At 36.1% G+C, this 21,140-nt stretch overlaps 1 protein-coding gene across 5 annotated transcripts in view; it reads right to left on the reverse strand.

The window, feature by feature from the left end:
- LOC149776022 (tyrosine-protein phosphatase non-receptor type 4-like) overlaps window positions 1–21,140 on the reverse strand; it is a 284,029-nt gene that overhangs the window by 227,137 nt on the left and 35,752 nt on the right. For all 5 annotated transcript variants that reach the window (XM_089941773.1, XM_089941770.1, XM_089941769.1 and 2 more), the window contains 2 exons: window positions 16,939–17,093; window positions 13,367–13,480 (listed from right to left, as the gene is read on the reverse strand). In XM_089941773.1, coding sequence (XP_089797899.1) covers window positions 13,367–13,480; window positions 16,939–17,076 — 252 coding nt within the window. In that variant the 5' untranslated portion in view covers window positions 17,077–17,093. The remainder of the gene's footprint in view (window positions 1–13,366; window positions 13,481–16,938; window positions 17,094–21,140) is intronic.

A 21,140-nucleotide genomic window follows, 5' to 3' on the forward strand; every position in this document is an offset into this window, starting at 1 on the left:
CAGCACACCAGTCAGTGTGCGCTACTACTTTAAGTAGGTTAAGTGCTTTTATGCATTTAGCTTTCAAGTTCTTTAGGTGTGGAATAAAGGTCAGTTTTCTGTCAAAGATAATACCTAAAAATTTTGTTTCCTCAACAACTGGAATAGGTGTTCCATCCAGCGTGAGGTTTGGTTCATCGTGATGTCTTCGTAACTGACAGAAATGCATGCATACCTTTTTTTTATTCGAGAATTTGAAACCATTTGCATTGGCCCAATTTTGTTTATATTTTGCTGCAGTTGTCTTTCAATTGTATGCATGTGCTTTGATCGATAACATATTAGAAAATCATCAACGTATAACGAGCAATCCACACCAGGAGCCAAACACTTGGTGATGCTATTAATTTTGATGTTAAAGAGCATCACAGATAAAATACTGCCCTGGGGCACACCCGTCTCTTGCTTGTGCAGATCTGAGAGGGTAGAGCCCACTCGTACCTTGAATTCTCTGTCTGAGAGAAAGTTGGATATGAAATAGGGCAGATGGCCTTTTAGACCTTGATCGTGCAGGTCATTTAGTACTTCCATGTCGTGTCATAGGCCTTTTCTAAATCAAAGAAAACCACTACTAAATGTTCTTTCTTAATAAATGCATCACGAATAAATGTTTCCAGTCTAACCAGATGATCATTGGTGCTACGGCCATATCGAAAGCCACTTTGGAAAGGAGATATTAAATTATTGGTTTCCAAGTAAAAGACAAGCAGAGAATTGATCATTCGTTGCATTGTTTTGCACACACAGCTGGTGAGTGCAATAGTTCGGTAGCTGTTGGGATCTTCGCTATTTTTACCGGGTTTGGGAACTGGTATTACAGTTGCTTCTTTCCAGATTTTTGGTACATTACCAGTAATCCATAAATCATTGAACAGTTTCAAAAGAGATGTTAATGATGATTCTGGAAGGTGTTTCAAAAACTGGTAATGTATTTCGTCAGGCCCAGTGGATGTATCATGGGCTTTATCTAAAGCCTCGCTAAGCTCCGATAATGAGAACAGTTGATTGTAACTTTTCGAGTTGTTGGATGTGAATTTTAAATGTGACTTTTCTTTTAAAGTTTTAAGTTTACGGAAGGCTTCTGAATAATTAGATGATGATGAATTTTTGGAGACGCTGTCAGCAAGAGCATTCGCAATGTCACGTTTTGAACTAAAGTTGTTATTGTTCAGTGTCAGATGTCAGAGAGGGTTTTGTTTTCTCCTTCCATTTATTTTGCGTATAGTGTCCCAAACTTTCTTAACAGAGGAACGAGAGTTTACAGAGGAAACATATTGCTTCCATGATGTTCTTTTACTTTCTTTGATTGTGCAGCAAGCTTTGGCCCGGACAATACGATATATATTTAAGTTTTCGGGCGTAGGATGATTATTAAATTTTTTCAATGCTTCTCGGCGTAGTCTAATGGCTTCCTTACATTACTTAGTGACCCAAGGTTTTGGGGTTCTTTTACAATTCACCGAGGTCTTGGGAATGGATTTTTCTGCAATCTCTAATAAAATAGATGTAAAATGTTGAATAGGATCATTAACATTGAAAACTGTATCTGCATTCAGCCTAGTTTTACAGAGTGTTTCAAATTTAGACCAGTTGGCCATCTTTATATTCCATTGTGGAATTGTCATCAATTGTAGAGTTAATATTTTCAAGGTATAGTGGAAAGTGATCACTGCTGTGAAGGTCCTCAGCGACCTTCCAGTCGTAGTCCAAAAGCAGTGAAGGAGAACAAATTGTCAAATCGATGCATGTGTATGTACCTGTTCCGGGGTGTAAATATATTGGTGTTTTGGTGTTATATAGACACAGATCATGTCTAGAAATAAAGTCTTCAACTTTGTGACCTCTGTCACTTATATGATTTGATCCCCATAACATGTTATGGGCATTAAAATCCCCGAGTAAAATAAATGGTGCGGGAAGCTGTTGAACAAGGTTGTCTAATTCGTTTGGTACTAGGTTAGTGTTTGGTGGTAAGTAAATAGAGCAAACTGTAATCACTCGATGAAGAGTGACGCTTACAGCAATGGCTTGCAAATTTGTGGTTAAAGGGATGACGCTATGAGGGGCTCTGTTGTTCACAATAACAGAAACTCCTCCTGATGCCCTGTCAACATTTTGGGAGTAGGTGTTAAACAGGTTGTAGTTTTTAAATATGATGTCCGTATCTTTCAAGAATGTTTCTTGAAGGCATAGTACTGCTGGATCATGTTCGTTTAAAAGTAGGAGAATATCATTGTAATTTGCTTTAAGTCTTCGACAGTTTCATTGTATGATGGTGCTCTTCATTATCCGTTTAAATTGAAGATTGTGGACCTAGGTTAGACTTTTCACGGAGGCAATTTGTGTGGTTATTTCTCTGGAGGAAGTACGCGGGTGAATTTTTTGTCTGTGGGTCTGGAGCTACCTTGAGTGCATGAAGCAGTTTCTTCTGCATCCATGCTCTCAATGTCTCCAAACCTGTTATAGAGTTTGATGGGGTCATCTGACCCCTTTTGTTGTCTGTTTCCGTGAGATTTATTACTTTTTGGTGATTTCAGTGGTTGGGTATTATTAAATGTAGTATGAGTAGATGCCGTGTTTTTCTGTGCTTGGTAATGGGTGGTGTTTGAATTTGGTGTTGAATCAGGTGCTTCTGTTTGTGTTTGAGCGTCCTTTGTTGTTTTCGGATTGTTCTTCACTACAGTGGAGAAGGATGGGCCAGGATGGGCTATTTTGGCCTGAACGAGTTTTCTGGCTTCTGGATTGGGTATGTTAGATGTATATTTTACCCTCTGTATCTCCTTCTCCTGTTTCCTGGTGTCACAATCCCTGGAACTGGCGTGGTGCTCCTTTCCACAGTTGACGCAATGCGGAGTTGCTCTACAATCAGATTCCTGATGAGCATTGTCTCCGCATTGGCCACATATTTGGCTTTTTGAGCAGCGGTCTTCGTGATGGCTGTATTTTTGACACTTATAACACCGAAGGGGGTTTGGGATGTACATCTCTAACTTTACTTGCAAAAAGCCAACTTTTACCACTTTGGGTACAGTTGGCCTGTTGAAGGTGAGTACAATGGTGTTGGTGTCCTGCAGATTGTTATTACGTTTAATACGTATTCTTCGGACTGCAGTGACACCTTCAACTTTCATTCCTTCAATAATATCAGTGTCGGTGACTCCAGCCATGTCACGACAGCGAATCACGCCTTTGGACATATTCAGTGTGGTGTGAGCAAATGAGGTCACTGGGATATCAAAGAACGTTTTCATTTTCCTGATATTGTCTGATTGACCTCGTCGCTCACACTCAATAAGAAGACAACCCGATTTCAACTTTTTAACACTCTGAGGTGTGCCAATCGATCCTGTGATAGTCTTTTCGATGACAAATGGAGATAGTGCGGCAAGTTGTTTTGTGGCATCTTTGGACTGTATGACCATGAAGCGTGGAAATGACTCCACACTGCATGGTTCGTCGTCAGACTCTGATAAGGGTTTCGATCTTTTATTTTGATTTTTTTTTTAATTTTCCATGTTGGCTTAATTAAAATTCAGCACCCGTGTTCCCCGCCCACCATCGAGTCCAACAAGGGTACACTTTTCAAGTGCCAGGGATACACAGATGCCATACTCAGTTGATAAAATTACCTTTGATTGACCGTGAAGTCGCCAATTTCTAGGGTCGGAAAAATTGCCTCCCGATTGACCCGTTAAGCCACCGCCTTCTAGGAAGTCTTCTAAGACTTGGGAAAGGGAAAGATAAAGGAATATAATATAGGGGCAACGGTGGTATCAAGAGAGATACAGGGAGAAAGATAAAGAAGGTGAGAATGTAAATAAAGACTTCCTAGGGCTTGGCGTGACCAGCCAATTTGTCGGAACCGGGCACATCCCAACCACCCATCTAAGAGAAGTAGAGGCCAAAGTAGAGTATTGCATGGAAAGCCTCTGCTCAACTACCAGGATCCTTTCCTCCCCCGACATGGGACGCAACCCACGGCAAACAGGTTGCCTCTACTTAGTCGCCTTTTACGACATGTAGCGAGGCACGTTGGGTTAATTCTACAACCCCAGACCCACAGGGGCAGGTGCTCAACTGACTGAAATAAATCAGGAATTCACAGGAAGCCCATTTCTTCTGCCTTTTATCTTTTTAAATTGCTGAGAACTGACATCATATCAGACATTCTTGAACTGGGTGATAAAATATTTTCTTAGATGTTCACAAGAAAGAATCAGTAGAATTATCTTGTGCTTGACCTTGAAACAAATGTCATCAATGTGTCTTAGATACCGTCAAAAATAACCCACAAGCTAAGTTCGGCTTAATCCACAAAAATAATCGGGTTTGGCATTTAATTTTTTTTTTACTTAATGAAATTAATTCAAGGCATACTTCATTGATTTCCCATACCTGCCATGTCAGAATGTCGAATGAAAAAACATGATTTTCTACTCCATAACCATCTGACATGATCATGTTTGATAACAAAAAAATGATTTTAAACAAAATCTGATTTTTAAAAAATGAAGTCCCTCAAAGGGACTGGCGCTCTTCTGGATGAAATTAATTTCTAGGAATTCAGTACTCGACCATTTCTACTTTTAACTGTCAATTAACCATCGCTAATATCCTCAGTGATAGCAAGGTCTTCAAATTAGTTATTGTACACCTACTGAATATCAGCCTGACACCATTTTAATTGAAGTCTTTTGGTTAAAACTCTATGTCATAATGATTCACCATTCAGAGGAAGTAGTGACAAGACAAGGGGCCCCGAGTGGCCGAGTGGTCTAAAGCACTCACCGGTGCCATCTCACCTCTGTCTGCATCGGTTCGAGTCTCGGATTCGGCTAATGTGGTTATGTGAGAAAGCTAATGCCAGTAGCCTCTCATGGGTCGGTGGTTCTTTCGGGGTTTTTTCTGGGTTCTTCCTCCACCATTAATACTGGCCGCCATGTATAGCCTATCTTGTGCTGAAAATGGTGTTAAACCCTACAACAACAAGTGACAAGACTGCCATCATGACAGCCATACTGGATGCATGTCTGGCACCATTTTTGTTTTGGACCAAATAGGTCTCATAAGAAGTCTACCGGTGAAACTTCCATGCCAATATAGCCATTCATTTGGAGAGGGGTACAGATAACAATATTTTCAAGATATTACTTACCATTCAAGAGCAGCAAAGGCAAGATGTACATGATGGCTAATTGGTGGCAAAATTGAATGTCAGACTGGCATTATTCTCATTTAAGACAAACTTGACACAGGTCTTCATGTGAAAAGCCCTTCATGTTCAAGTTGAGCTGTGATAGGATCTTTATGATGATGGCAATACAGGATGTCAGAAGTTGATATGACCACCCATTCAGGAGTGACAGCAATAACAGTAATTTTAAGATATCAGCCATGACAGCCATACTGAACATCATAATGGCACCATTTTTCATTTAGGACCAAACAGACACCATGTCATTTAGTGAAAACCCCATATTGATATGACCACCTATGTCAGAGAAGTGGCTGTATGATTTTCACGATGGCCACTGTGGCAGACATACTGGATGTCTGATTCGCACCATTTTCAGTTGGGACAGCTAGACATCATAGGAAGTCTTGCACTGAAAACCCCATGTTGTTAAAATAATCAATTCAGAAGGAGTAGCAATAACAAGATTTTGAAGATAGCTGCCACGGCCACCGTACAGCTGATTTTCATGTAGGGCCAACTAGACATAAAAAAGGAGTCATTTAGTGAAAACCCGAATTGGCGATGTTAATATGACCATCCATTCGGGACAAGTAACAATAAGATTTTCCAGATGGTGGCCATATTGGATTTACCAAGCAGCACAATTTTCACTTAGAACTAACTAGACTATGGGATAAATGTGAGTGTAAAGTTACTTGGCAATCTTCCAAAATGTTTGGAGGAGCAGTTAAAACAAACTTTTTCTAGCAGACAGAGAGATTACAAACGAGAAACAACAGAAATCCCATGAGCTCTTCTGGTCTATGACCAGTACAGCTAACAAAAGGACCTTTTCTGATGCCATACTAGTAATAAATATGTGAAAAGTTGTAGCCTGTACAAGAGAAAACCATAGTGAGTCACAACGCTTCTTGCTTAATTATCAAGCTCATGGAATCTTCAATGGGCAGTTTACCGAGTTAACTGTCATAAAGGCAATTCTTTATTTAAAATAGGTAGTCAGAGATAAACAACCACAACTATTCCACAGATTACTTAACTAACTGACAATGGCTTAGGTGCTGTGTGACTCTAGTCCTTTGAACACTGCGATGAAATCTTCAATATGTAAAGTGGAATAATCCAAGGAAGTTAGGTAAATTAGATATGTTATGTTTTAGGAACAATATCTATTATACTTCACTGCCTTGCCTGAGTTGGCTGAAGTAATCATTGTTCATCATTACAGGACTGTCAAGTTTTGACATCATAAATTGTGTGGCCATTGCATGTTTGACACTCTGGCATTGTAATGCAGATTCAAATAAGATTATTTTCAATGCTCAGAAACATTCAACCATATCTTAGGGAAGTTTGAACAACGGTACAATCCAATAACTAATGAATGTAAGACCAAGGGAACCTGTATTACCCTTAAACCCTTCAATTAGCTACTGATAGCTGCCAAGTCTACACACTGCAAGGTAATACTATAATAATATATAACAAATAGTGACAATTAAAAGCAATCCGTGACTAAATCATAAATAATGGAAGTGGATGTCTACAAAAATTCTGATTCTGTTTTGATAATGGATACTAAAGACAAAAACTGTTTTATGTCTCATTTTGCATAATTTTCATTCAAGTCAGTGTATCCCCTAGGGGTGCAAGACTGAGAGTCAAAAATCTCCTTGGTGTCAAAACCGGGGGTCAGACTGAGTAAAAAACAAACTTTGGTATCAAAACTGAGGGTCAAATTAAAAATATGGGGGTCTCTGAAGGGCAAATGAGGGAAAAGGGAAACACTGAATTCAAGACTGGTTCACACGATATATATATAAGCACTGTAGTTAAAAGCCCCTTTCATTACAACCAACTACTCCTCTTGAATAGATTGTTATATTGACGTGTTTTTCTCCACAAGAAATCTTGGGAAGTATGCATGGGCCAAAATGAAAATCTTGAACTGATGATTTTATTGACCTGGGAAATTTATTAAAAAATTTCACATATAGATGGTCTTAAAAAAAAATTGTACTGATTTGATATCCATACAATTGTCATGCTATTCCTTCTTAATGGTCAAATTGACAGAGTTTTCACATAAGACTTATGTGACTTGTAGGTGGTTCTAAATGAAAATGGTACTGATCTGATGACCATTGGTGGCCATTTTGAAAATCTTTTTGTTCCTACTTCTTCTGAACTGGTGGTCATTATTGGCATATTATTTTTACTTATTGATTATGCAAGGTTTGTATTTGGTCCAGAATCAAAAGGGTGTAGATATGACCTCCAAGCATCTATCAGAATAACCTTGCTATGAGTAATTCTCTTGAATGGATGGTTACATCTGCATGGGCTTTCCACTGAAATACTTTGTACGATATGTATTTCATCCTATATTATATTGATGTTTATCCATCCAAGCTCCCAAATTGTTGTCATGTTCAAAATCTTCATGTGACTACTTTTTCTGGATGTTTGGTTGTATTGTTACAGGCTTTTTGCTGAAGTGGTTGTATCTACATTGGCTTTCACTGAAATGATTGTCATCATGGGCCTTTTGCTGAAATGGTTTTAATGGTCCTGTGCTTTTCACTGAAATGGTTGTCACTGTGTTAAATGTTTGTATTGACATGGTATGTCAAGAAATATAACCAATAAATTTGTATCTGTCAACAGATTAAGTAACTTCAAGTATTGTGTTATACTGGTAGTTTGGATCAAAACAGAACAATGAAAATTATACAATTTGTCACATGACAATAAAAGACATGTTCTTGAACTTCACTGTACACATCATTTGGTTTTCCGTCACTGCTCTCTAAAGCCAAGCTCTTTCCTTGGCTTCAACCACAGATGACCTTAAAATGTAAAAACTAAGATCTTGGGTTAGAAAGCTAGTTGCAGTTTTTTCAATCAATAGTCCAATAATTTCCCAGTACACAGCCTTGGTTCTGTTTGTATCTAAAGGAAGGATGCCATACACCATACAACTTCTATAGCAGGGTCTATTTCATATTCTAATCAGAAAAAGGAATGTTGATTAGAAACTGAATAGAATTCTTTACAAAACAACAGAAGTCATATGAATGTCATATGATATATACCTGCCTCCTTTATGCAGGCACTTGCAAGTCATCATATGATTCTCTGTGACCATAACATTTGTCAACATATGCAGTGGTGACCTAAATTTACCATGCAGAATACATTTTTTATTAGACTTTCTATGGCCATGACTTTTGACCTACAGACTGCAAAAGCCAAAGGTTTCTTCATCATCCTAAGTGCATGCTGTTCATGAAGTTTGATCAAGGTACAAAATCAAGAACATGTTGTTACACAATACCACATTTCTTTTTGAATGACAAGGACCCAGACCTTTTACCTTCTGACCCCAAAATCAATAGGACTTTTCCACACCTAAATTACAAGGCCTCTATAAACTTTGGTCAAGGTATATGGTCTAGAATCAAAGTTATTCTGAAAGAAACTTTTTCCTCCAAGTCAGTGACCTTGACATTTGACCTTTTCACACAATAACCAAAAGGATTTTCTTACCCCCAGCATAAGCACTCCACTAAATATGGAGGTGGTACATGGCAATGAAAATTTTCTGCAGAAACCAATTTTTGTTGTTTTGCCAATGACCCTGACCTGTATCGTTTGATCCAAAAATAAAGACTTCTACCTTACTCTATGTACAAGCCATCCACAAAATTTAGACCAAGTTTCTAATGTAGAAACTAATGTTATAGTGCTTTTCTTTTTTCAATCAAAGTGACCATGACCTTGTACCTTTTTACAAGAAATAATTGGCTTTTTCATTATCACAAGTAGAAGCCACCTATAAAGTGTGGTCCAGGTCTGTGATGCAGAACTTCTGCTATTGTGCAAAAATCGTTTTTCTTCTTTCAATCTCACGGACCTATCCTTTGATATTTTGACCTCAAAATCAATAGGTTTCTTCGTTACCCAAAATTAAAGTTATTTATAAAGTTTGATAATTATTGATAGAGGAGAAAATCAAATTTCTGCACAGCAACAAACAGGGGAACAGATGGATGTACATGTCAGTCATAATATAACACAGTCTGCCCTGTGATCGGTATAAAAATATTAAAAGACGTACACCACAGGGCAGACAAGAACTAAAAAACTTACACCGGTAGAAATGAATCTTACATCAAATACAGACTTCAAAAGATTCCTGTTGCAAAGAATGTAACTATTTTTTCATTATCAATATCTTTGTTCCATTTAGGCATGGTATTAGCGTAGCAATTCAAAAGTAGTGGACATATTCCTCCCCACCCCGAATCTAAAATCAATCTCATAAAGCCCAATCATAATTAGTTCTGTAATGATGGTCCCAAAAGAAATGAACTCTAAAAGAAATATGGTAAAAAAAAGATAAAGTGCCTCAAAATGATGCTGATTATGGGATTCTTAATCCATCATGCTAGCCAAAAACAGACTGTCTGCCAATCTGTACTATTCTAGCCAAAAACAGCCTGTCTGCCAATCTGTACTATTCTAGTCAAAACAGCCTGCCTGCCAATCTTTACTAAATCCAAATGTTTTTAGCTAATGGAAGTGCTTTTTCAAGCCATCCTAAGTGCAATGTTGCCCTGTTTTAATGCCATTTCTACTTTACAATGAGTAAATCTGTTAAATTTGAATGAGATTGTTCATTTATTGTTACACTACTTGGAAATTTAAAGCATTGTGCTGCCAGTGTTTTAATTAGCTTTGGGATCTGAATTTCCTTAAAATAGTAATTCACACTTTATGAGGTTTTTTTTGGTCCATTTTGATAACAAAGTAAGGACCAAATGCAATAAATCAAATGCCCACTCTATTCTGCTTTTTATTTCCATGCTTTCAAAGAATTGTGCGATTCCTAACATGCATGTGCTGAAGTAAGTAATGATTTTGTCCATTTAAGTAATGATTCTGTAAATTTAGACATGTACTCTTATTTAAGTAATGATTCTGTCCATTTAGACATGTACTCTTATTTAAGTAATGATTCTGTCCATTTAGACATGTACTCTCATTTGAGTAATGATTCTGTCCATTTACATATGTACTCTCATTTTAGTAATAATTCTGTCCATGTTAGGAAGTTTGGGAGTAAAAAGTTGTTTTCTGCATGACACGCCTTATTATGATGTATATGTGTTTGCTCATGTATGTAATGATTCTGTCCATTTAAACACATGTTCTCATGTAAGTAATCATTAGGTCTGTTTAGACACATGTTCTCATGTAAGTAATGATTCTGTCCATTTAGACACATGTTCTCATGTAAGTAATCATTAGGTCTGTTTAGACGCTTGTTCTCATGTAAGTAATGATTCTGTCCAGTTAGACACATGTTCTCATGTAAGTAATGATTCTGTCTGTTTAGACCGGTGTGCTCATGTAAGTAATTATTCTGTCTGTTTAGATATGTGTTCATGCAAGTAATGATACTGTCTGTTTAGACATATGCTCATGTAAGCAATGATAATGTCTGTTTATACGTGTGTGCTCATGTAAGTAATGATTCTGTCTGTTTAGATGTGTGTTCTCATGTAAGCAATTATACTGTCTATTTATATGTGTGTGCTCATGTAAATAATGATTCTGTCCATTTAGACATTTGCTCATGTAAGTAATGATTCTGTCCATTTAAATATGTGCTCATGTAAGTAATGCTACACGTCTCATGCACCATTCAGACTAAAGAATCAAATGCTGGGATAATGCTGGGACTTATAAAAACAAAACAGGCATGTACCATATTGATTCGTTTATAAGTCAGATCCAACTGTTAAAACACAGACCCACAGATCACATAATGCAATAACAGATCAATGTCTGTTGTCTGATCTACCACTGATAACTCCTAACAAACTGCACAGTCTGAGCTTAATCTGTTCCTTACCACTGTATGGATATTGTTCTGTGCTGAAAACCTGCTTTCACAGTCCGCTGTTCTGATGGGGCATATAGCTTAGCTTAGTCATATATACCATACAGCTTAGCTTAGTCATATATGCCATATACCATAGCTTAGTCATATATACCATATAACATATAGCTTAGCTTAGTCATATATACCATACAGCTTAGCTTAGTCATATATACCATATACCATAGCTTAGTCATATATACCATATAACATATAGCTTAGCTTAGTCATATATACCATATAGCTTAGCTTAGTCATATATACCATATACCATAGCTTAGTCATATATACCATATACCTTAGCTTAGTCATATATACCATATCAAATATAGCTTAGCTTAGTCATATATACAATATACCATAGCATGGTCATATATACCATATACCCATATACCCATACAGCTTAGCTTAGTCATATATACCATAACAAAATAAGCCAGCTGGAACAAGTTTGGAAACTGTTCTTTATGGTTGTTATGTACAATTTTCCACAGAACACAGGTCTGCATGTGTCTACTCCAAAACAAGTTTCTTATCAACATGAGCTCTGCCAAGTTTCACTTTCTTGAATTAATGCTTTACCGACTACTATGCCAGATCTACTATTTGTCTTGAATCAGTGCTTTACTGACTTCTATGCCAGATCTACTATTTGTCTGGAATCAGTGCTTTACTGACTACTATGCCAGGTCTACTATTTGTCTTGAAGCAGTGCTTTACTGACTACTATACCAATGTTCACTTTCCTGAATCGGTGCTTTGCTGACTACTATGCCCATGTTCACTTTCCTGAATCAGTGCCTTACTAACTACTATGCCAATGTTCACTTTCTTGAATCAGTGCTTTACTGACTACTGTGCCACATCTACTATTTGTCTTGAATCAGTGCTTTACTGACTACTATGCCAGATTTACTATTTATTCCATAATTTGGATGTAAGTCATTCAATGCCATAGTCATCTTCTTCAGATTTATTCTGATTCTTATTATAATTTATCTTAAACTTTACTGGGCAATATGGTTTTGTAGCACAAGATAACATGGGGATAAACTGTTTGACAAAAGAAATAAAAATTGCACTCTATTTTTAAATTGTCTTTATTTTGATTCTGCTTGTTATTCAGCCTTTTTTACATTCAATTTCAAATACCACTTATAAGATGGGTTGATGTGCACAGACACTGTTTATGTCCATCAAGTTCATATTTAACACTACTTTTTGGTTCAAAATTACTCACTGGTATCTCCATTAATACCTTCTGATATTCTTCATAACTTTAAAAATAAATTACCTCATTACTAACATCTGCCAGAATTTGCAGAACAAAACACTTGCCATCTTTAGATGGCCCATGCTGGGATTCAGTCATTTGTTTTTTTTTTTAGGTGGCCCATATTATAAATATGCATTTGTGAAACTTCCTTCATGCAAGGTTTAAACTATAACAGATTGCTTGTTTCAAGGCCCAATGTGCCAATCAAATTTAATTTAACAACCATCTATGTCAAGCCAAAGAACCCAGATGTCAAAACAGTTAGGAAAATGGACATGTTGCGAGAAGTGCTATGATACCTCTACCAGCATGACGTGCAACAAGCATTTTAAGGGTGAATGGCTGACAAAAAATTGTATACAGTGCTCAATACATTTTCATATGATTAATTAATTTGCAGGACTTCTCGCACAACGCTGGTATGCAAGTGTGTGTGTTCAAACAACTTTGCATGATTCATGCAATCGCACACTCTGGCAACATCTCAGTGTACAGTAAACTCATTCATGTATCAAGTCTTTGACCAGGGAAAGACGCATGCATATATCTATAAAAAGGAGTGAGGATGACATGGGTAAAGCATGGGAATGATACTACTTCCTTCTGAACGAAAACACTAATTAAAGTTAAAGAATGGCTGATGACAAAAGAATGATTGATACCAGATCAGGATCTGTAAAATCTATGATTCAACCGTGTCTGGTAAACTACCCAATCAAACATATCTGCAAAATCTATGATTCAACCCTGTCTGGTAAACTACCCAATCAAGCATATCAGTATTTTTATTAACTTAACCAACTACTAGTGAATTTCTTGAATCAACATACTATTTCGCTATCTCCTCAAAATGTGTGAAAAAATATCTGTAATATTTCAAGGATATAAAAGTCAACGCTATACTCACTATAGTTTCTCCATCAGGACCAATATCTAGGAACTGGAGTCCAAAGTAATCCTTCTCTACTAGCTCCAGATGATCATACACTTTGTCAAGAAGATGCTGTGATTTTGTACGTTTCTGAAAATAAGTATATTAGTTGAATACAATGTGAGTCAATTGATGTTTATCATGCTTGAATACAAGAGGGCATATTGCGTTTATAATGTTTACAATAAGACCTAGGTCTAAAGATAGATCTAGAACATGAATTTCACCAACAAAACTGCCTCAATTGGTATTTATACCTTACAGCTGTATACATTAGTGACATTTTCATTGAGCAAAAAAAATTTTTGTCAAATATTGTTGTTTTACAGTGTACTGAGAATGTTGTTTTGGAAATAAATTTTAACAAAGTATGACCCTTATCAAAAGTTGAGAATTCCTTGATGATCAAATTTCCAGCTGCTATAACAACCATTTTCAGCACACAAAAATGAGTGATATATCAAGGTTTCTTTTACCAATTTTGATTGCAAGTCTCTTTATGTTCGACAAACTATTTCGGAGGTATTTTAAGTAAAAAAAATGGGATCCATGCCTGACCCTGCATTATAATAATAATAATAATGACTTTGTATAACGCCTAATCTTTAGAAGCTCTAAGCACTTTACAACATTAGACAACACCTATAAGATAAAAAAACATAATAATATTATTACAAAAACAAACACCATGAAATTGGAAAAACATTAAAAAATAAAAAACATGCTGAGAATATTTCAGGTAGGAAACATTATTAGGTCTTTAAGTTTGTTCTTGCAGTCGAAATAAGTGAGTTTTGAGCCCTCTTGAATGTGATCACTGTGTCTTCGTGTCTAAGTTCAGTGGGCAATTCATTCCATGTTGCTGGGCCCTGGTATGCAAAAGAACGCTGTCCATATGAAGCAGGTTTGACAATTATCTGTGCATGTGCTATTGAGTGAGCAGTGTACTTCTGTCGTTCTTCTTAACATTTGAAGGGGTATTTTGTGAACAGCACAATACTGGTACTAAAGACCAAGTTGTACCAAGTGTGTCAAATAGTTCAGTGACTAGACTACTGGATGCATATCACTCACTACATGGCCATATTTGAGCAATGTTCTCACAACAATCAAGTACTACTATTTCAAACCTACATGGCACACCTGCAACTTAACTGAAAGCATCATATATATGTACATGGATCAAACATGCCAACATAAAATACAGACTGCACTTACAAGCAGGAACAATGCGCTGTCAACCATGGATTAAATGCTTTAAATTAATTGCTGAACGTAATTTTAAATGCATCAAAAAAAATTCTTGATGCATTTTTTGCCATACTATCTTGTGTAAAATATGCAAATACATTGTTTATCTAGAGCTTTGGATCATGACAGGATAAAAGGTACAGCTTGGACAGATTCAGACCAAGACAGAGGATAAAAAGGTACAGCTTGGACAGATTTGGACCAGTACAGAGAATAAAAAGGTACAGCTTGGACAGATTCAGACCAGGTCAGTATAACAAGGTACAGTTTGAACAGATTTAGCTTAGATTCAGACCATGACAAAATAAAAAGGTACAACTTAGACTTGAACAACAACAATAAAAGGGTATATATTGGACAGATTCATACCGTGATAGATGATAGGTACAGTTTGGACAGATTTTGACCATGACAGGATAAAAGGGTACAGCTGGACCATGATGGGATAAAACAGTACAAATTGTATACAGATTCAGGCCATGATAGAGGATAAAAAGATATAGCTTAGATCTGAACTTCCAACATTAACTGTATTCTGTTCCCTTTGTCACTGTCATTTTTACAATACATGACACTGCAGGCTCTTTCCATCATATAGTTTACCCACCATTACTGAAAGTGATTAGGTATCCACATTGTTAAACTGTGCAAAGGTTCCATGCCATATCCCAAATGTTTCCAACTTTAATTGAAACAAAAAGTTTTTAAATTGATCACATCATGGTCAAAAAGTGATAACATTATTTAATCATTTGCTAATACAGCACTATTTTATGATCAGGTTATCCGAAGCTTTTTTAATTTTATTTTTACATAACAGATCATTTGTCTAATAACATATTGTCTTTTTTCAAACTGACTGAAAAATAATGTTGAGTCGCTTTCCAGCTTACTCTTAATAACTCGATTCACTCTGGCATAAACATTAAAAATATAATCTCAAAGCAATGTTACCTTGATTCAATTATGCACACCTAAGTGTGAAATAAGCGAACTGTTACCTCTGCCCTATTCATAATAATTTTACATAGATATCTTATTGACCAATCAGTAGTCTAGCCAATGTCCATTACTGGTGCATATACAGTAAATCTGTATGGACAGCTGTCTTAAGTAGGAATCATGCTGAAAGTGAACCAAGAGTATTAAGAATGATGCCCAAGTCAATGTGCATTCTAAAAACATGCAGATTGGAAATCCCATGCATGACAAATGGGTCACTTGAATTCCAAGTGTCAAAACCCAAGGGTACTTGTCTGTTGAGAATACTAAACTCCATAAAATAATCCAATCCATGAGTCTCATTCCAGCACACACTGCATACAGTTTTATCTAATTAAGTCACTATTGATTCCTCTTCCTCTAACCAGGAAGAGAGAATCAATTATGCTTGATTAGATCAACTTTATATCAATTATGAATTACTGTCTGACCATCAAAATATAATATAATCTATTGGACACAATTGAAAACTATGGCACTCATGAGGCCAGTTTTCAAAAGTAGATGGACAAGCTTTGTATTTTATTGGTCATTAATTTGCTTCTGTTGGTGAAACATAAAAAAATCTGGGTTTTTATTTAATGTATCATTGAGAAAGAACTTACTAGACACCATGCTTGGTGATTTATTTCATGTTTTGGAATTACTCGAGTCTGCATGGCAAGACAGAATAATTTTATGCATTTGTGAACTGTAATCACAAAGGCTAAAAATAATATATTAACTTTTCTGTCTGAATCTCAGAAATTAACTGCCAGTGATGATCATTTCAACAACTGAATCAAACAAAACAGAAGTCAGTAGCAATTCTTCAAAAAGAGAATAAATGTCCTAAATTTGGAAGAAAATTTAAGGTAGACTGGAAAAAATAATTTTCCATGGCTACAAACGCTGCACAAGATGGAAATAGTGATTTGTGGTCTGAATGTATCTTTGTCTGTTTATTACAAAATACTGTACCAGCATTCTTCTGTATACAACCTGAGACAAGAAATCTTTTACACCAGTTTGTTCCATGAATAAACAAACAATACAAGCCATGAGCGACAAAAATGAATGGATTCCACTTTTGAAACTTAGATTTTATTTTGACTTTTGAGATTATGGGATCATGGGTCAAATGAGGCTTCATTTTTTAGATCTATCGACAACCCTGGAATTATGACCAAAGAGAGTTGTACACTTACAATGGCAGGTGTGGAGAGTATATTGGATATGGCAAACATTGTAACTTTGCAAACAAGTATACATCCAATATCTGTGCATAACACAAAATATTAAATATATGTCCTTACATCAACTTCAAAAGCTTCTCTGCTGTCATCAAGGAAGGTGACAATACAGGTGATAACCTTGGGCTGGCGGTCTGTGTAGTGGGCCATTTCAGATGCCCGTACATTGTAACTTCCGCTGGACACCAGCCGCATTGACATGGCAGCTGGATGCAGCTCTGCAGAGAAAAGGAAAAAAAATAATAAGTACAAGGTAGGGTATTCAGTACAAAATACAATATGATCATTCTGTTTCTAAAAATATTATTAAAGGATGGAAACAAGAAAAAAGCATGGAGTAATAATAATACACCACAATGGATTTTGCAAGACCCTAACTGAGCAACAGATTGGCATCTGACCCATACAATAAGACAGTAATCCTACCACTATATATAATATGGTACAACCTGATTTAAAAGACAGTCTCTTTTTGGAGACAACTTGTCATTTAAGAATGAAGTCTTAACACATGCGAGTTGAAAATCTCTGTAATGTATTCGCAAATGAGAAACCACCCATGTTGAGAAACCATACTTTGTTGGCAAGGCAGATGGACTGTTACTGACAGACCGCATGTGCGGAGTCCATGTTTTGCTAGCAGGATGGCTGGACTTTTATCTCAAGACCACATGTATTGAAAGACCATAAATCCATGGCAGGGGGTACCAGTTGTGGTCTAAGGTGCTTGCCTTTACAGATCACTGGCATCTGACCTTTGTCTGCACAGCTCATAGTCTCAGACTAGGTGAGTACATGAATGCAGGAAAGATTGCCAGTAGCTTCCTGTTGGTTAGTGGTTCCTCCCCAGATTTTTCTGGGTACCAAACCCCCAAAACAACTCACTGGTATGATCATTGGTATGTTACAGAGAGACTACATTTTGCTGGGAGAATGACTGAAGGTCAACCTTCAGAGACCATATTTTGTTGTATAGATTACTGGCAAAACAGCATGATGTACAGATTAAGCAATTATAATCCACAAATTGCATCAAATTCATGACACCAATTAAAAACTAAATTTGGTCACAAGCTGTGACCTCTAGACAACATGCTCAGCCAATCAAATGAAAGGTCACCTCATTTATATACATGGATGTTGCTCATGATCAAACTCATTGGCAAACCTAATAATATAAGCCTACAGACCAAATCTGATAAAAAAACATACCTCTAAGTGTTCACAAGTTCAATTAGATGCAAGGATCATCTCAATATTATGTGTGTATCGTGTTTATTACTGAACTAGTCTGAGATCTTGATGATATTTGTATATATTCCAAGTTTTGATCAAAGCTGGATAAGAAATATTAACTGCCCAGTTAAGTTCAGATAAGCAGACATGAGATCACCTGATTAATATGTGGAATACGTTCATTACTAAACTTGACTGATAAATAAATGTCTATTTAAAGTTTGACCAAAATCCAATTTTATTTTAGGCTTCCTGGTGAGTGCATGGAAAAACTGCATGCATTAAACACATGGCCATACCATAAGCTCATAGTTGAAGCTAATAAGAAACACAGCCTACTAGTTAAGGTAATGGTGAATGAGCAAAATAATCCTGCAGAGCCTGGGTAAATTAACAGGAAATAAAAGGCTCAACTTCCTTCTATTCACTCATTTCTTGAGAAAACAATAAAGGTTCTTGTATACAATATGGATTCCTCCCACGCACTAATGACAGTAATCATTACCATAGTGGCCCTGATGCTCGTTATAATATATTGTATTACTGTTAAGTAATGGGATCCATGACCAAACCTGTCTTTTAGAAGAGACTCTTGTATCAAGGCCTCTTGCGGCAGTACTGTCTTTATGTAGAGTTTACAAAAGTACCTGTATAATTCTATTATTATCTCACTCTGGTGAAGAATAAAAAAAGCTATTTCCAATTACAATGTCCTATCCATCTATACTTCTTCTGCTGCCCATCAATGTCAATTAGTAATTTAGTACTGCTTCTCCTATATCAATATTGATACAGGCCTGAAACTTTATGATATGATTGGGAACAGTAAGTAAAATCTCAAATAAAAAATGCACATGTAGACCTGAGCAATGCAGGTATAATGATTGATATTTGGACAACAACAAATGCAATGGCTTTCTGGATTACACCATTTGGTCTTGCCCTAGGGGCAGGGGGATGTTCCTCCTCCCTGAGTCATAACTTGGAACTTTTAAGATTTCCACCCTGTATAGGTTTGAAGGACATGCGGCAGAATCAGACACAAGTCCTTGGTCATGCCTGGTTAGGGGACTGTTAACCAGTTACAGTTCTGAAAGATCTGGAACCTATTACCATACAGTGGTTTGAATGACTCAAGTGTACAATAACTTTCTGATATAGAATATGGGTCAAGCACCTAGGGCAGGAGACTTGCCTCATGTCATAACTTGGCAACTGTAAAGATCCCCACACTATAACTATATTTTGGTAAATGGATCTGTAGAGACAAATACAAATGTAGTGTTGCAACATTTGCCCCTAGGTCAGGCCATACTCCCAGTTGGTACAGCTTGGAAGAACATATGTATGCAATGATTTGCCCTGACCTAATTAGAGTTTTTTATGTTTAAGAACACACAATACAATGCACGTTATCACTATAATGACTAAGAATGACTGATTTAAGAAAAACCTGTGTTTAAAGGCATATCAACACATGAAAGACTACACTGTGCTGATGCTAACTGAGTAAAGTTGCCTTGCATAGCCATATGCCACAGCAGTGACATGTGACCTGGTCTGAGTGGGATTCAAACTTGCACCCTTCTTACTGGGACTGACTAATGAGCTACCGTGATTCCCTGTTAAGAGGGCCTCAAGGGAGAATAGTCCTTGACTAATGAGTCAACCTTTATAAATATATTATTTTTATTATTATTATTATTATTATTATTATTATTATTATTATTATTATTATTATTCCCTAACATGACAAAGGAAGATATTTGTTCATTTAGTATGCTGTTTATTTATTATTTCTTATTTCCCATTTTTGTTGTTTTATATGAGAGCTGTTATTACAGGAAATGTGAAACTTTGACTTGTAATTCTTTTTAGAAGGACCAAATTCATAAATGGCAAGATATAACGAGTGTTGAGCAATCATCTCAATTTTGCAACAAGGAGCAGTTAATTTAATAATGTTACACCACATGTTAGTAGCATAATGTTATACCATGTATTAGTAGCATAATGTTATACCACATGTTACCAGCATAATGATATGTGTTAGTAGCATAATGTTATACCACATGTTAGTAGCATAATGATATACCACAAGTTAGTAGCATAATGATATACCACGTGTTAGTAGCATAATGTTATACCACATGTTAGTAGCATAATGATATACCACGTGTTAGTAGCATAATGTTATACCATGTATAGTAGCATAGCATCAGCAACTTTCTTCTATAATGCCATAAATGACAGGAACCTATTATCCAATATTTTCAAAAACATTTCAAATAGAGATCTTGTCAAACTGGCTGTTATCATACACATTTTTAAACAAAGCATATAAAGATAACAGTTCAATGATCCTTATTTACTAGAACAAGTTTTTTTTTTAAGATTGCCCTTAAATCAACTTTTAAATTATTGATGCTTGTAATTTCTTATTTAAGCCAAATACAGCATTTTAATTTGGAAAATATACCCTGCTCCAAAATCTTTATTCCTCAGGACCCTACTTGATACAAGTTTTGCAAAAATTTATAAGTCTTTTATGGATCTATCTGTTTGTCTGTATGTCTGTAACACAATTACTTATGATGCTTGTATAACATACTCATCAATGTTATTTAACTGTTATAAGTATTAACAATAATAATAATAATAATAATGATAATAATAATGATTATAATGACTTTATATTTTAAAAATGACACAGTTGCATGGAAGTAATCCTCCTTGTGGCATTCTGCAAATTTACATAAAGAACACATGTACATAGTTGCACACACAATTAAAATATTGTTTGAAAAAGCACTGACAAAAAGCTGCATGTACAAAATATGGTCAAAATAAACAGAAACTTTTATACGAACATGCTCCAAGTATGTACAATGGTTATATACAGTACAAAAAATAGCAAGACAACAAACACTTGAAAAGTTGCACTTTATGTAGTAAAGTCAAATAAAACACTTTATGTAGTAAGGTATTTGTCAAAAAAAACAGTTTCCACTTTTCATCCATTATATTAG

The sequence above is a fragment of the Sinohyriopsis cumingii genome, chromosome 18, assembly GCF_028554795.1.
Source record: "Sinohyriopsis cumingii isolate HCF-2022 chromosome 18, ASM2855479v2, whole genome shotgun sequence".
NCBI lineage: Eukaryota > Metazoa > Mollusca > Bivalvia > Unionida > Unionidae > Sinohyriopsis > Sinohyriopsis cumingii.